Source organism: Podarcis liolepis (genome assembly GCF_965112155.1).
Source record: "Podarcis liolepis genome assembly, chromosome: 12".
Lineage (NCBI taxonomy): Eukaryota > Metazoa > Chordata > Lepidosauria > Squamata > Lacertidae > Podarcis > Podarcis liolepis.
In genome coordinates, this window is record NC_139563.1 from 24,390,604 (window position 1) to 24,408,681 (window position 18,078).

Consider the following 18,078-nt stretch of genomic DNA (forward strand, 5'->3'; position numbering starts at 1 on the left):
GGAGGATATAGCACCTGCTGTGGCTGTAGAGACTGATGTAGGAGAGAGATGCTTTATTGCAGCTAGGGTAGATGAAGGCATCCAGTTGTGCTACTGCAGATGCACCATGGATTTTCTTCTTTCTGTGCTCCTCCCAGAAGCCATTCCTTCTCTGGTCACTGCTATGGATTGAGCATGTCCTTGGGGATCCTGAAATCTTCCATTCTGTGGACATGACCAAGCCAGTGTAGACATTGCTAAGACAGGAGTGCAAACATGCTGGTAATGTCTCACTGATCAGTTCCTCTGTTGGTTAGGACCAGGTTGAATATAGATGATCACCTTGCTGCTTCTTCTGAGAAATGAAATAGTCAGTGAGGCAACAGAGGAATTTGTTGGACCTTACATTCTTGGCAGAGTTTGAGTTCCTACAGATATCAGAAAAACCGAAGTCTCCCATGACTACTAGCTCTCTCCTTTTTGAATGTTTGGTAATCTGCTGTAGGAATGTATCACTCAAGTTTTCTGTCTGACTTGGAGGTCTATAGCAAACCCACTCCTACAATAGTAGTTTCCCACTCCTACAATTTTTACCTGTACATATGTTCTCTGTCTGTCCTCCATGCTTCAGGACATGTATCTCTTCACAAGTGTACACATCCTTTACACATAATGCTACTTCTCCTCACTGTTTGGTCTATTCCTTTTGAACAGGTTATACCCCTCAATTCCTACATTCCAGTCATGAGTCTCATCCCATCAGGTTTCAGTAATGCATATTAGGTCATATTTGCCATTCTGCATTTAGAGCTCAAATTCGTCTTGCTTGTTCTCCATACGCTGAGCATTAGAATAGAGAAAACTAAAACCACAAGTCCAGCTGCTTCCTTCTTGTAGCGTCTTATCCTTTAGCAGGTTTCTCGAGCAACAACTCAGTTTCTTGTGCATCAATGAAGCGATTATTCCCAGTACCAGGTGTTCCCCTGTCATCTATAATACTGTCTCCCGCCTCCTCAGGATTTAGTTTAAAGTTCTTCTGATCAGGTTTGCAAGACTCTTAGCAAACACATTCTTGCCAACTGCTGCGAGGTGCAACCCATCTCTTGCTGGAAGTCCTTCCTCAAAGAAGCAGAGGCCATGCTCCAAGAAGGCAAACCTTTCCTGATGAAAACACCTGAACAGCCAGTGGCTTACTACCAGTATTTTCCTCTCTTCCTGGGCTACAGTCTTCAACAGGAAGCAATAATTTTAAAAAATCCTGGGCCACAAGGCCCTTCAGCTTCTTACCCACAAACTCATAGTCTCTTGCTATACGTCAAAGGCTGTATGTTCAATTTCCAAATGCATCCAATCTCCAAATGTTTTTGAAAAAGTTGCTCCCTATTAATATTGAACACTCTCCTGACTGTATTGTTGATGATGTGTTCAGGGTATCTTCTATTTTGAAATTGTTTAGCTAATATTCTGGAGTCTCTTAAAAATTCCCCAGGTTGAGTTCCATTTGAGTCTAATCATTCGACTGAAAGGGAGACTGTTTCTTAAGCGTCATAGATGAAAGCGTCATATCTTAAAAGGGAATTTTTATCTGTAAATTTAGTAAAAAATGTAACACACAATTGCCCATTGGAGCTCCTATATACGGTCGTGTCTAAAAAGGAGATGGCCTGTCTGTTATGTTGCAAACTAAACTTAATCGTGGGATGAACTGAATTAAGTCAATTGTCCAGGGCATCCAAATGTTGTTTATTGGAAAAGATCATAAATATGTCATCTATACATTTATATAACTCAATGCCATGGAAATAAGGGTTAGTGTTGGGATCCAAGATCCATTGTTTTTCAAACTGATACATTAATAAATTTGCCACACTAGAGGCAAACGGTGAGCCGACTGAAATACCTCTAATTTGGCAATAAAAATCATGGCCAAATCTGAAATAATTCTTTTCAAAAGTCAAGTCAATTAATTCCATCAGGAAGAAGGTGGGGGGGGGGTCCAAAGACTTGCGAGCATTTAGAGTATCCTCCAGAAGTAACCTTGCTTCATCCAAGTGAATAGATGTGTACAAAGACTGTGCATCTAAAATGGCTAGAATGTTTGATTCAATAACTGTATGTTGTTCTATAATTTGAAAGAAATGTGCCGTATCCTTAATATATGTATCTGACTTACTAACCTGAGGCTGTAAAAAATGGTCAACAAATTTCAATAGAGGTACCAGGACTGAACCTGTGCTGGAACAAATTGGATGACCAGGAGGCGGTCTCTCAGGTTTGTGTACCTTTAGTAAAAGGTAAGAAACTATTACACGGGATGAGATTGTATTAAAAATTGTCCTACCTTATCCGATAGGTAACCCAGTTCCATAGACTCCTGGATAATAGTCCTTACCAAATTCTGAATATGTGCTGTGGGGTCTGAACCTATTTTTCTGTAGCTTGTGTCATCTGCAAGTTTTCTCCTATTAACTATTATATAATCATTTCTTTCCATTATTATGTATATGCAGTCAACAAATGAATGTTTTGGGAACCTGTTGCTAATGAGGCCTCTCTGATGAGTGAGTCACAAAGAAAAAGATGTGCACATTTTGTCACTCATGGCACTGGACATGAAAGATACAAGTAATTTCCTCCTTGGGAATGATATCCAAGTACACAATTCATCATGTGTAAAGCAGTGCTAAAGGCAGAAAAGACCTCTACAGAAAATCACATGGATAATAAATTCACTTTGCCATTATTTATAACCCTGTTTGTGACTGAACACAGTGTAATAGGCATCCTGCCAGTATTTAAACACTGTGGGGCTACACTGAAAATATTGGTCTAAAGCAGCCCATCTAGCCTGTAGTCTTTATCACAGCTTAATATTTACAAAAGTGATTTTAAAATAAGGTTGCTTCTTTTTAATAAACATCAGGCTTTAAAATAAGATCTGAATACAAGGCTCACAAAGATAACTTTTTATAGAAAGTACCAATAGCATACAGAATTGCTTTATAACAGTTATGTGCCTTTCATCAAAGTGATTTTGCTTGCACAATTTAGTTTACTTGATCTGTACTTTTATAAGTCTTTTTAATAATTATATAGCTGTGATCTACTTGAAACGCTTAAAATGAAATTATAGTCAGACAAAAATATCACTTGCAAGTAAACTATTTTGAAATTTTGCAAACTTAAGAACTACATTTCCATATCTAATCTCATTACCCAAACAGTTGAAAGTTAAAGTTATGGACTTCTCTAAATCATCATCATCATCATTACTAGTCAAACCCCTACAGAAAAATAAATTGAATCTAATTAATTAAATAAAATAGAGTACAACAGAGTACAAAAAAATATTTATGCCTTCAGATAAGTAACTCAATACAGGAGTTCTTCCTTCAAATACCCATACATCATCATGTTAAAGAAAACTGCTACTGCTGTTTAATCCATACTGAAAATATAGTTTATTTTACATTCAAAAAAGCTGCATAACTGAGCCAAATAAGTTAAAAAGCAGTATTTTGTGTAGGTGTGTATAGAATGTGCTCTGTTGTAATATCAATTATATTATCTATTATACATTATCGAAGTCTCAAGATGATGCTATTAAGAGCTGGATCCACTACACTCCCTCAGCATAAAGCACCAGTCCACTCTGATATTGTTGATCAAACTGTTCCTTGAAATCATTATAAATATCTTAGTATAATTCCTTTGCAATTATTTCAGACAAGGTGGATTTGGGGTGAGACCCAAAGTAATAACATGTAATCTGGTCCTGCACATATATTTTCTTAAACAAATAGCCAGCACAGAATGGGGGAGGGGAGGCTTTAATGTTTTACCCCCTGCTGCAGTCCCAATGCAAAATTGTCAAGGCCTGTGCCTACTATCCACAATGGGCAGAACACTCCCACTGGTGCTACTGGGAGTTTTCTTCCCATTACAGATAGCAGGCATCTATTTGTTAATAACCAGGCACGCAAAGAAGATTAACATCCTATCTAGTTTGGCCCCCAAATATAAAATATTTAATTTGAAATGTTCAAAGATACAGAAGTATCGTCAAATTACTTTTTATATATTGCATTTATGTTCAGAAGGTACAGTCATCTCCCATCCAAGGACTGATGACATCCACACCTGCTTTGTTTCAGTATTACTGAAAGCACTGGAGCCTGAAATCCACTAAGTCTTGATGACTGCAAGAGCTGCTCTTTCAGCTCCATTCTAACTCATTAAATGGGAGAACCACAAAAATCCAACACTAACATTGAGAAGAAACACTATTGAGTAATGTGAAAAATTAAGTTGAGTACAGGCAGTCCCCCCCCCTTTCCATGCGTTCAATATGTGCACAACTGTGCATACGCGCATAGTGCTGAACCTGGAAGTGGCCATGAAACATTATAAAGACATCACTGAAATGACTCTAAAAGGGCAGAACAGGGGCAGGGAGGGGAAGGAACAGGGTGTTTGCAGACTTTTTCAATGGGTTTCAATTACAGTATACATGATTTCATGATTTCACCAGCATTGCGGTACCTCGGAATGTAACCCCCGTGTAAACGGGGGGGGGGGGAGGCACTGCCTATGCTATTGTATCCAACAGGAATTAAATGCATATATAAGTCAGGAATCTACATATTCAATCTACAAGCCAGGAATCTACCTATTCAATTATAGTGCTTTGCCTTGGTCTTCAACACTCCTAAGGAACAGAAAACCACAACTTGTAGTAAGATCTACTGTGAATATATATGGGCTTTTAAGCTTCGCAGGATGCATCAACATTAAATTATATATTCTACATTTACCACCATATCTCCTTTGGTTTTGATTATGGATCAACACAACACAATAATACACCATTGGGGAAAGTGGAGGAAATAACATACCTGCCGTACAAAACTATTAGAGGTAGTGTCAGAAGATGTACTCCCATCTGAACCTTTGAATCGGTGTTTTCTTCTTGCACCTTTGCTGTAAGACTGTTAAAAAGAAAAGTTATTACTTTATGCATACATGTCTATATATCAAGCAGACACAAATACTCAACATATTATTAAATTTGTTATATTAGCAAATGCCAGCTTTAGAATTAGCCAGGCACCAGAATCTACATATTATAGCACAAAGTGAACAAACCCCTTACACAAGCGTTTGCCCAACTGTACTGAATGAACAAGGTGCTACTGGAAGGAATTTTACTTTATTTACAGTATTTCATCTTGTTTCGACTACGGCAGACCAACATGGCTTAAGATTATACAGTGGTGCCCTGCAAGACGAATGCCTCGCAAGATGAAAAACCCGCTAGACGAAAGGGTTTTCCGTTTTTCAATGCACTTCACAAGAAGAATTTCCCTATGGGCTTGCTTCGCAAGACGAAAACGTCTTGCGAGTCTTGTGATTTTTTTCGCTCCCCCTCTTTTTCTAAGCCGCTAAACCACTAATAGCCTTTTAGCCGCTAATCCGCTAAGCCTTTAATAGCCGCTAAACCGCTAATAGCGTTAATCCGCTAATAGGGTTGCTTCGCAAGACAAAAAAAACGCTAGACGAAGAGAATCGCGGAACGGATTATTTTCGTCTTGCGAGGCACCACTGTACATTGGAATAGTTCTTAAGATTATACATTGGAATAGATATCAGCTTCTGGCATTAGAGAGAAAACTCCCTGCTGCATGCAGGCAGTAATGTTGTAGCACTTATAATATATAATATCAACATTAAAGGGGAAAAAATCAAAGCAATAGGTAAACATCACAGAATATGGTGCTTTAGGGCAGTGCTGCAGCCATGATGATCTCCTGGTTCCCTCTAGGTCAATTCTTCTACATACTACATTAATACACACATAGTAAAATTGACTTGCCAAACATACTGAAAACGATTTTTAAAAAGTTAAAGGAGAAGAATTGTTCTTCTCCACAAGTGTAAAAGAGTAATAAGGCAAGTAGTTATACAATAATATCCTCCTTGGATTATTAGGAGGTTACTAGTCCAAAACAGTTTAGCTTGGTTAATATTCAAATACAACTTTTCACAGCTATTGTTTAAAGCAGTATTCCTTCAATTAAATGTCATAAAAGGAGTCAAGGGGTCCACTGTTTCATGACCTAGCTGTGAAAATCTAGCAATACATAGCTTAACTTTATGGGGCAATGAATGTGACTGTATAAAAATATGAAAGCTACACAAGAGGGACTGGAAATAGAAACATAAGGAAGTTAGCTACTCAGATAAGGCACTGACAAGACTTCAGGGGAAAAACAGGGCTCCGAAGGTATGCATATTTCTCAACAAGTAGGAATTAAAAAGCTATGACAAAATGTAAACGTTCAAGAGGTTACTCAAACCAGAGACCGTCGTATTTAGAAATCTAATTTTAGCAATGTTAAGATGTACTTATAAGGGGGAAATTAGAAGACTATGATTATTTAAGAAAAGAAAAGAAAATAGCTCCAAATTAGAAACACAGAGACCATCAGGAGTAGCAAGCTTAAGGAAAAACACAAAGTAACTGCTAAAGTACCAGGAGCTGTATAAAAATAAATAAATAAGAAAATAGCTAATTAAAGAGGAGACACTAGTAATTTATTTCAATTAAGCTCTGCCATGAATTTCTACCCTCCCTGAGGGGTGGGGGAAGAGTTTTTTATTGTTATGAATATATGTTACTGATTATCAGAGATTACACCGTCAGAGGTAATGGTGCCAGAATAAAAAGAACAAGGATGAACAAAAGGTGTAAATCCAAAAGGAGGGCAGGGATAAACTTGAACTGGCAGAACAACATTAGAAGTGTGCAATATGGAGTTATAATAGCCATATTATATCCATTATATTACAAACCAATAAATCAGTTTTCCAAACTGTGTGCCACGACGCTTTAGTGTGTCAGCTGCAGTGTGTAGGTGTGTCGTGTGAACACCCCCTGTGCTCCTCCCAGAGCTGGAAAAGAGTTAGTTTAACCTCCAGTTTGCTAGTAAAACTGAATTACTGTGTCGCAAAATGATGCATGTCTAAAAAGTGTGTCACCAACGGGAAATGTTGGAAAGTTCTGCCATAAAATACATGTTTTCCAACCAGGGAAATTAAGTCAAATTAAAAATAAAAGATATTCAATGCCAATTTATAAAATAAGCACAATCAAGCTGCAGATAGGGGTTGTATGTTGGGATACATCCTGACAAACATGCTTTCCCTTTTTTTACTGTCATGCTTGTTTATATGCAGAAGGGTCTGTTCCCTAGCAGGGGCATTTAAAAATACAGCCCACTTACTCAAAGCAGCCAAATGCACAGAAGGCTTGGGTATCCTAAAGAACCCTTGGGAGAATGTTATGGATAATGGGTTTTTTGTTATTGTTCTTCCCAATGTTTGAAAATGATGGCAAACATGCTGAAAGAGCAAAAGCAAAAACAACAAAATAATAATCCATTTGTACTAACTCCATTTACAAAGCCTGTCCAGAGTGTAATGATGCCCCCCCCAATTTTGACAAAACAGGGTCAAATTAAGAATATAGCAATACATGCATCCTATCTTCCTTCTCGCAACTCCTGCAGCCAAGCTGGTGCTCTGCTTTCCTTTGGACCACATCAATGAGGCCTCGAGAGACATCTTGTCATCTGGGAAGCCCAGGATTTCCGTACACACTGCCCCGGGCTTACACCCCAGAAAAGTCAATTTGGTGCTGCTGACACTGCAAAAAACAATGTGGGAGGCAGGAATTACGAGTTACCAATCTTCATAGCCACAGCAGGCACTGTGATTCTCCAGCAGTTTGTGTTCAGCCCTGGAGGCACACTCCATTGCCTCTTGAGACAGACGAATGCCAACAATCTTCTAAATGCAGTTTGGTCTTGTTCATTAGATGCTAGTTTAATAATGTTTACTAAAATATTGTGTTTAGTGAAAACTAGGGCCAAAACCATTTATGGATTTGGGGAACATATGTAGCTCAGTGTAAGAACATATGATTTGCATACAACAGGTCCCTTGAATACCTCACATCTCAGGATAGGACTGGGAAGGACTGCTGCTTTAAACCCAGTCAGTGTCAACAATACTGAGCTAGATGGGACTAATAGCCTGACTCCTATAACTTCCTATGTCTCTACGTAATTGATTAATTCTAATTAAACAGGCAACATGGGTTTTTTTTAAAAGATGTTAATTATTTTTATATAAAACTTATGCTTTTATTTAAAAGCATTCTATGCTGCCTTATATTTTCAGAAGACAATCCAAAGCAAGTATTAAATATACAGCAACTAAATAACACAAAAGCAGAATAAAAAACAAAAACCTTAAGGAAATCTGCCAAATAGTAACTGAAAAATCCAGATAAACCAACAAACAGAAGAATCAAAAAGCAACAACAGTGACAAACATCAGTTCAGTACACTTGCATTTTAAAATACTTAAGATTTACTTACTGCCTTTAACTGGATATTAAGTGGAAGTGTAGTTCATGTATTTATAAACATATGATTCCATGTCATAAAATATTAGGTTGGTGTACAATGTTAAAGCATAAAACACAAAATAAAAAATATATCAGTATCACATGGTGCTAACTACACTCTGACTGGAAGGTAGAACTTCATATTCTGCAACATCTGAAGGTTTCAAACACTTTTCAGGCATGATCCTATGTGGAGCACATTATAATAGTAAGGCTTGCAGATAACAAAAGCATGGTTTATAGATAGCAATTCCCTTCTCTCCAAATAAGCTATATCCAGTTAATTAAATAGAGGATAAAAGTATCAGTGGCAACAAGTCATGATGGCTGTGTTACCTCCAATATCAAAAGCAGTGTGACTGGGGATCAAGAGCAGGAAACAGCTCTTGCCTTGCCTGTGGGCTCCCATAAGCATCAGGTTGGCTACTGTAAGAACAGAGTGCTTGACTAAAAAGGCCAGCAGGGCCGCTCTTATGGTCTTCAGGCTCCTGACATTCCAGAGGAGGGAATGTGGTGAAATTCCTGAATTAAAAAGATACTGCTGGACTTTGCCTCTGGAGTAGTTGACACTGAGCAAGTGCACAGCTCTCTAGCACCCAAACCAACTGTTACTGGTTCTCTGCCCAGAGACACTGCTTTCAGGCTGGCAACCTTTCCTGTTAAAGACGCTTTCTCAGTTGAGCTGTGTAAGCTGCAAGTGCTGCAGGTCAGAGACAAGTCAATAATGATTCTGCAAGATCTTTGTTCTGACATACTGAGGATAACAACATATATACAGGCAGCAGCAGACATCATAGTGTGGGTGTGCCATACACCTGAACTCCATCCTGCTGAGCTGCTGCAGCATACCAGGACAGAGAGAGAGTGGCATATTGGTGGCAAGGCTGGCGTGGTATAAACACATTGGCAGGAGCATCAGATTGGCTCCCTTGGCATGATTGCACCATACCAGCCTCACAACTCCTTCGCCTCTTCCTCACTCCATCCCAATATGCTGCAGCCACTCTGCCGGATGGAGTAGAGGTGAGTGATGCAGTCCCACCAAGCTGTCCATTGCTGTATGCAGGGATCCCACTTTAAATCTCTGGTGTAGCAGGAGTATGGCACCACCAATTCAACTTCTTCCCAGAGAGAAGCCCACCAGGTCATACTAATTCCATAGGAAGAATGGAATAAGACGAGAAAAAGCAAAGTGAGCAGAAGGACCCAGATCCTGCATTAGCTCCAAGAAGAGATAACAAATTGGCCCTCTATCTGTCTATCTATCGAATGTAATTTCCATCAACAGCAACAGTAGATAATCCTATGGGTGCTTCTGCAAATGATGGACCTGCCTGTGATGTATGACAATAACAAAGATGTTCAATGTCAAGTTTGTTGCATCCTGAATTTGAGAAATGCATGTTGTACTTTATCTCACAGCTAATGAGCTTATTATGGTTAGAGACAGCAGGGAAACGCATTGGAGATACATGACCCCATCTCACCATGATTCCCACTGGTTCAAGTGACCCTTCAAGCCAAAATCTTTGTGTGCAAAGTTATGCAGGCCAGGCATTCCCAGTTGGAGGTTTATGAACTCTAAACTGCATTTTCATCTTATTCATTTGTTCTTCACTTTTAATTTTTCTACTATTTTCAATATGGATTTATTTAGAGACTACTTTGAGTACGATTGCAAAAAGCTGTTTTTCCAAAAATAAAAATAAAATAAATTGATAAATGAATAAATAAAAGGCACAGGCAATGCTTTGTCACTCAATTAAAATTAAAAGTTTAATTAACAGAGTAATATATCAGATTTTCTTTTTAAAAAACACCTGCCATTAAATTTTTAATTGCCAGTGAATTGCATGTTTATTCAAACAGCATTGGCTTGTCTTATTTTAAAAGGTTATTAGGATCATTTGTTTTTGTCTAAACAGAGAAACACTATTGTTTCATTTAACCAAAATCAGTGATTTCCCAACCCACCTGTTTCATTGTTAAAAGCTGTAATACTAGTCTATGTAAAAAGTCAACAATGATGACTGCAACAAGTCCATAAAAGGGAAAATGCAGTGAAAAGGAAATATATTTTTCAACTGTAGATGTTTCATTTATTCATCATTAATGTCCCCCAAAAGAAGGTCTATGATGCAGAATTTATCACATCAACACCAGCATAACAGCAGCATGAAATAAAACAATTGTAGTGGTCCATGTTTTTGATGTCAGATCTTTAATACTAAGACAAAAGGTCAGGGTCACTTTACACTACAAAGAACCAGTCATTGCAACCCTGAGGAACAGCAAACAAATCAGAGCATGGGAAATGTATCTTGAGAAAAAGATACATTTTGGGGCATAATTATGATCACCATGTAATGTACAGGTAGTGGGGATATTAGCTGATGAAATCTATAAAGGTTTGTCTGATTTTGAGCTAAAGTAATGAATGGAGTTAGACAAGCTTGGTAGAAACGCCAGTGATCTTTAGTGATCTTTTAATATTTATTAGCAATACGAATAGAGTCCTTCCAGAGTACTTCTTTTTAGCTGAATATTCCAATCAAGTATTCCAATCAAATTTATCATTGTTTTTGTTCATTCACCAACATTAAAATAATTAATTAGGTTAAAAACACCATGCACAATAAGATGTTGCCATATCCCTGATGAGTTTAAAACATTCAGCAGCAATTTGTGCAGGTAACTAACTCAAAAATGGAATTGAAGTGTGAACTACGGTAAGGAACACATTTCATATACATGCTCACACATATATCTATAAAATAGTTCCCTTGTCAGTAACAATGAAAACCAGAGAATGAAATATCGGTTTAAAAACCAAAAGTAACATGTAGAAAATTGTTGCTGAAACAACTGATATGCTAAGGAAAGAAATCATGGCAATATAGTCCTACACATGTACTTTTCAGATAATGAAAACTATTTGTCTGCCTTTAAGCAGAGCTATTAAACATCATGTTTCGGGAAGCTTTTAATGTTTGATGTATTATAGTATTTTAATATTCTTTTGGAAGCCGCCCAGAGTGGCTGGGGAAGATTATTATGTCTTTCTTACATTAACACACCCCATGATACAGAGTATTTAAAACAAAACAAAACCCAACAACATACAGAAGTACTTGTTCTATACTGTCATTACATGAGTTAGAATTTTTGCCCTGCTCTTAAACTTACACATGCACATTTTTTCTCTCCACTCTGGTCCTCTAACACCTTTATTGTGAGTATACAACAAATCATATTATGTGTTTGATTAAAACAGATGCAACAAGAACCTGCCTCAATAACTCCTCATTGGCCACATCTCTCCATGTGCCCATAAGGGGAAAACATGAATTTTCCTGACCAGAGTTTCCCCTCTCCCACCAACTTTCCAAAGTTGAGCCATTCATATTGCTCTGATTTCCCTACAACAAATACTTGCTTCTAACTCTGAACTTGCTTCTGACTCTGAACAAAGACAAGATATTTGGTAGGTCTATAGGCACCTATTACAGACCATTTAAGGTAAAACATAACCACCGCTGGCCTGGTTCACACAACACTTGCTTTTTCTACGTTTGATCACTGCAAGCTAACTGTGGCAGTAAAGCATGAGCAGGTTCCACTAAAGTACACTGTGTGGTGAGTGGGATGGGGGGCAGGCGACCAACAAATTATGGGTCTGTTATTTGTGATGGTACCGTGATCAGGTGATGAACACTCACGTGTGGAGACAAAAGCACCCTGTTGCAGTCATAATTAAGGGCACAAATAGCCAGCAATCCCACCCACATTTGAGCGCATGCTTATAGGTAAAGCTTTTCATTCACACCGGTGCATGCTAATAAAGAACCAAGAACGAAACTGTTCCAGATTGAAATCCTGAAGTTACACTAGGACATAAATCTTATAAAAACAGAGAGGGGCTTACTTCTGAGTTGCAAACCCTAAATACATTGGCATGTGACAAAATCCGACTGGACACATAAAGCCTACTTCTGAGTAAACCCACTCACTCACAGGGCTGGAACATTAGCTTGCAATTCTGTGCTCACAGATCCCGGAGCAAGTCCTACTGAACTCGGTGGAAAGTAAATCTGAGTCGACACGCCTATGGGGCAGAATTTCACCCTATGCCCAAGCTGAGATTGCTCAATAGCGGAGTCTCCTCGCCTTTCCCTTTGAACCGCAGCTTTACCTTGTAAAGTAAAAAAGATGGAAGCCAGCAGGATTCTTTTGGGGGGGGGGCGGCGGCAAGGGATTTTACTGCCAAGTGAAACCTCGAAAACTCTGGCTCCCAAGAGCCACAATCTGGAAGCGGAGTCACCATTAAGGTTCCCCTTGGCCATATGGAGGGGGCGGGGGCCGCACGGAAAGAAAGCCGCCCCCTAATTTTTAAGCGAGCAGCCCCACCCTCTCTGTCACCCTCCACCCCTCAATAACTGTACCTGCACAGCCGGGACTGGAGCCGGGGGGTTGTCCAGCAACTCCATCTGCATCTCCTGCGCCGCCGTTGCTGGAGTGGGAGGCGATTTGGACATGTCACTTTGGACCATTGGAGAAAGCGGGTGGGGAGGGCAGATGGGGAGGGGGGGGAAACAACTCGCCAACACTTCCAACAACAAAGCGAGGAGCGAAGCCGTTGCCAAGTAGTCGCCGCCTCTCTCTCTCTCTCTCTTTTTGAATCGGCGGCGGTTGGTGCACGAGGATGGCTCTTGCTTCTTCTCCCTCAGGGATGGGCCATTTTGAAACGGTTCAAGTGCCTTTCCTTGCTCGCCCGGCCGCCCGCCCGTCTGGCTTGCTTGCTTAGGTCGGTTGCTTGACTGAGGGAGATGGTGAGAAACAAAACGAAAAGACTCTGGGCTCCTGCCGCAGCTGCTCGCCTCGCCCAACCCTCAAGTACCAGCGCGGCTCCTCAGTGCCTCGTAGAGCCCAGAGCGCAGCAACAGCTACTACAGCCGAGCAAAAGGGGGAGGAGACGGGGAGGAGGAGGAGGAGGCGCCTGAGGGAAGATCTCGACCACCGTCTCGTTCTTCCCCCCGCCCCGAGAAAGGTGGGCGGTGGGAAAAGCGCGGGAAAAGCTGAGGGCGGGGTGTGTGGAATGGCCGCCGCGCGGTCGTCGAGTGGCGGTCCCGTCGTTTCTCCTCAGGAAAGTCGCCGGTCCCTGAATTTTATCCTCCTGCTCGGAAGGCCAAGACAAGCCGTCGTCGAACAAACTGTTTTTCTTTTTTTAAAACACAAGGCACACACTCCAAAGCGAGCGAAGAGTAATATTGGCTAGTCAGGCACGCTGGTTACAAGCTGCACGTAAAACAAAGCAAAAAAAAAAAAAAAAAAAAAAAAAAAAAAGAGGGAAAGTGCTTAACATTGCCGCTTTGCTGAAGGAAGGGCAGCCAAGGAGCCAGCCAGTATCTGGTGCTGGTAAAGAAAAGATATCAAACAAGCACCTCTCCACCTTTCATTTTTTTCCTCCCTCAGGTGCAAGTACTAAGTGCCACTGGTTTGGATCTCTCACCTGTGGAAAACTGTAGGCGCTCACATGCCCTCTCTCTGGGCATTGCCAGAGGAGCCAGCTCCTAGGGGCTGAGGTCCCTTTGCTCCCCCCCCCATTAAAATATTTGAGGGGTCTGGCCCCACAAAGTTGATGGGTATTGCCTTTCAAATGTTGTGAGTGCGCTGTGTCATGGGATTGATTATACCAGGTGGGACTTACCTGCGTCCCCACCCCCCAATTATTTTATTCAAGTTGGCAACCCTGGGCGTTGCAGCAGGAAGGATCAAACCCAACAAGGCCTTCCAGATCTCGAGTGCGAGTGGACAAAAAAAGAGACTGGCCAATCTTCGGAACGGCAGCTGTACCTTCCTTGCCCTCTCTCACTAAGCAGCGTGGAGGACGGGAGAGAATTTGGTCTTCCTGGGCCTATTCCCCACCACTGTGCCCCCCCCCAAAGGAGAGGACATGTGAGCAAGCGAGAATATGAGGTGATGGCCAACTCTCTCTATTTCGTCCTGGCCATAGAGAGAAGGTGAGTGAGCAGAGCGCTTCCTTTTGTTTCTGCTTTCTGCCTGGGCCCAAAGAGGGTCAGAAGTGAGAGGCGGTCTTTTGCTGAGAGGTGCTTCTCGCAACCACCCCTGGAAGCAGCAAATGCAAGATACAGTGGTACCTCGGGTTACATACACTTCAGGTTACAGACTCCGCTAAACCAGAAATATTACCTCGGGTTAAGAACTTTGCTTCAGGATGAGAACAGAAATCGTGCAGCGGTGGCACAGCGGCAGCAGGAGGCTGCTTTGGGTTAAGAACAGTTTCAGGTTATGAACAGAGCTCCAGAACGAATTATAGGGACGCGGGTGGCGCTGTGGGTAAAAGTCTCAGCGCCTAGGGCTTGCCGATCGAAAGGTCGGCGGTTTGAATCCCCGCGGCGGGGTGCGCTCCCGTTGCTCGGTCCCAGCGTCTGCCAACCTAGCAGTTCGAAAGCACCCCCGGGTGCAAGTAGATAAATAGGGACCGCTTACTGGCGGGAAGGTAAACGGCATTTCCGTGTGCTGCGCTGGCTCTCCAGATGCAGCTTTGTCACGCTGGCCACGTGACCCGGAAGTGTCTGCGGACAGCGCTGGCCCCCGGCCTCTTAAGTGAGATGGGCGCGCAACCCTAGAGTCTGTCAAGACTGGCCCGTACGGGCAGGGGTACCTTTAGCTTTACCTTTTACCAGAACAAATTAAGTTCTTAACCCGAGGTACCACTGTATTGGAGGGAGGTGGTGATTTTCACCAGGACTGCAGTATGTGGGGAAAGGGAGATTTAACCCTTCCCTCTCAGCCACTATCCTGATGTAAATCTACACCCCCCCCCCAACACCAGCACTACCGCATGCTGCAATTAGCATTAGGAAATCCTACCGCATAAGCAAACACCTTTCTTGAAAAAAGCCCAAGCAAACAGTTAAAATTCCTGAGTCAGGCATGCTGAGAATCAAGCCAAACATAATGTGCAATTCTTTTAAAGCATGTTTCTTGCTGCCACTTCTATTTTGGAGGGAAAGCAGCAGTTCAGCATTTACTGGTGAGGATAAATTGTCAAATGGTAGGGAAATATGCTGAGTTAGACCTTTGGTCCATCTATCCCTGTACTACAATATTTGGTGTCCTTCCAGATGTTGTTGGACTATAGTTCCCATCACTTCTAGCCACTGGCCATGCTAGCTGGGACTGATAGGAGTCCAACAGCATCTGGAGGGCCACTGCTTCCCCATCCTAACCTTGTTGTTTACCCCAATTGGCTACAATTCTCCAGGGCCTAAGACCAGGACCTTTTCATCCCTATTGTCAGAGATCCTTTAATGTGGTGGAACTAGAGATTGAACCTCATCCTGCATACAAAGTGCACGTTCTACCATGCTATAGACTGGACTTACTGTTGCACTTTAGAAAGTCTTCTTAAAATTATTGGCACAAATAACTCAACCTTTAGCATATTTTAACAATATATTTGTTCATAAGGATCTCCCTCCCCCTGTGTTTATTATTATTCCCCTTGTGCAGTATTTTCCCTTTTGCAGTTTAAATTGTGGCACTGTTGGCTATTTTTATCATAACATGTTGGCTGCTTTAGGATGTGGATTTGTTTTTGCCTGCTTTTTAGTGAATGAATGTGACAGCAGCTATAAAGTAGAGAGTTTCTTTCACTGACATGAGATAGATGTGCTTAAATGCAGAAGCAGTGGGTGTGAAATCCGGCCACACTGTCTGCTCATGTACCGTATTTTTCTGTCTGTAAGATGCCCCCATGTATAAAACTCAGATTTAAGAAAATGGCCTCAGCACTATCTGTGTATAAGATGCCCCTACTTTTTGATATAATTTATTAGGAAAAAAACCTAGTCCTATACATGGGAAAATACGGTAGTTTTTTAAAAAACACCTCACAGTAATAGGCTTTTGGTACATTAAACATACTGTTATATGAAGTAACTGTATAAGGAAAGAGTCAGAAGGGAGGAATGCAAAGTAGCTCTACCAAGATGGATTTTGTCATCACTCGTCATTCACAAACCCATATGTCTGTTTATCTCCAAAGTCAAACAAAGAATCTAACAAAATGCAGCTAGTCTCTTTTCAAAGTATATCCAAGGAGAGGTCTAAGGATTTCACAGTCTATCATATGGTTAGCAAGTTAAAATTATGTTTCTTTGCTGTTAGTGTAACCACAGCTTTTAATTAAACAGACACAAATCTTCAGAGCTACAATGAAGTCCCACTGACAAAATGTACCACTGTTAATGAAAGTCTTATTCATTTCTTTGAAATTCCTTAGACTTTTTTATCTGAACAAAAACCTGAAAATTTGCCTTATTTTTTTTTTCTTTCACCAACTCTAGTGGCAAGTTATACAGCTGTGCATGCAAACCTTCACACAAACCCTATTTTAAAACTTATTTTAATCATATTGTTACAGAACGGGGTGGGGGGTGGGGTCCACTAAACACTAAAATTAATAAATGCTAAGATCTGTGATATGAAGGGAGAATATAAGCTGCAAAGGAATTCCTGGGTAGCCTGGCCAAACTAGGGGCCTGGAGAGAGCCATTGTGGGTCGTTAAAAAGACAGTGTAACTTTTTATCCCAGGTGTGACCAGAGACTGGAGATTTGGAAGGTTGCCAGTGTAACTGCTGGAGGGCGGGCAAGGGGCTTTTGGGAAGAAGGAGGAAGTGAGGCTGAGATCCGTCTTTGTGGAGAAGAGAGAAGGTTGCCTGCAATGCTTTCGGCCATGCTTTAAGATTTGGATTCTCTCTACGCAGACTGTAAATCCTATTTCTTAAAGCATGACAGTCTTTGCCGTGTCTTCTATTCTCCAAAGGGAGAATGACCCATGGTCTCTGCCCTTTGCTTGGTGGAGAGAGAGGCAGGCACTGGGCTTGTGTAACAATATTAAAATTATTTAAGTTTCCCCCAGAATTCTTAAGGCACAGCTAATGGCAGAGACAACAGGTGCTATGGAAATCAGGATATAGATATGCCAATAGATGCTGATGCATGGAAGGTTATGTGCAGAAAATGACCTTTTCATTCAGTAGCTACTAGCTAAGGGCCAATTCCTTTTGAAAAGTCACTTTCCCTGCAAGCTCTTACCTGTATGTTTAGTCCTCAATGTTGTAGAGAGTGCAAGTAGATTGGATCTTTCTTTACACGTGGCACTGTGGAAAAATATTATGATTTTGGATAGATATCTTTAAGGTGGTTGGTGAGATCATGGGACAAAGCCATTCAGTGTGGTCCTAAACTGGCCTTATTACCTTTATTTCAAAAGGGAAACAAAAAAACCCAAACTCCTGTAGTCATTGACTTCTTTTGGTGGCAGCTAGACTAAGGGATGTGGGTGGCGCTGTGGTCTAAACCACAGATCCTAGGGTTTGCCGATCAGAAGGTTGGTGGTTTGAATCCCCATGACGGAGTGAGCTTCCATTGTTCGGTCCCAGCTCCTGCCCACCTAGCAGTTCGAAAGCACATCAAAGTGCAAGTAGATAAATAGGTACCACTCTGGCGGGAAGGTAAACGGTGTTTCCGTGCGCTGCTCTGGTTCACCAGAAGCGGCTTAGTCATGCTGGCCACATGACCTGGAAGCTGTCTGTGGACA

At 41.2% G+C, this 18,078-nt stretch overlaps 1 protein-coding gene and 1 long non-coding RNA gene across 9 annotated transcripts in view; one reads left to right on the forward strand and one right to left on the reverse strand.

Moving 5' to 3' along the window:
* Window positions 1–13,438, reverse strand: part of CACNB2 (calcium voltage-gated channel auxiliary subunit beta 2) — a 126,458-nt gene extending 113,020 nt beyond the window's left edge. Inside the window, exons 1-2 of one of the 3 annotated variants that reach the window (XM_083467467.1) lie at window positions 12,892–13,438; window positions 4,875–4,967 (exon numbers count right to left, since the gene is read on the reverse strand). In XM_083467467.1, coding sequence (XP_083323593.1) covers window positions 4,875–4,967; window positions 12,892–12,999 — 201 coding nt within the window. In that variant the 5' untranslated portion in view covers window positions 13,000–13,438. The remainder of the gene's footprint in view (window positions 1–4,874; window positions 4,968–12,891) is intronic. The other 2 variants (XM_083467465.1, XM_083467468.1) reach the window with 2 other exon arrangements.
* A 170-nt stretch (window positions 13,439–13,608) lies between these two features.
* Window positions 13,609–18,078, forward strand: part of LOC310689701 — an 81,446-nt gene continuing 76,976 nt past the window's right edge. For 4 of the 6 annotated variants that reach the window (XR_014517592.1, XR_014517593.1, XR_014517594.1 and 1 more), the window contains exon 1: window positions 13,609–14,603. This is a non-coding gene — a long non-coding RNA (uncharacterized lncRNA). The remainder of the gene's footprint in view (window positions 14,604–18,078) is intronic. The other 2 variants (XR_014517597.1, XR_014517596.1) reach the window with 2 other exon arrangements.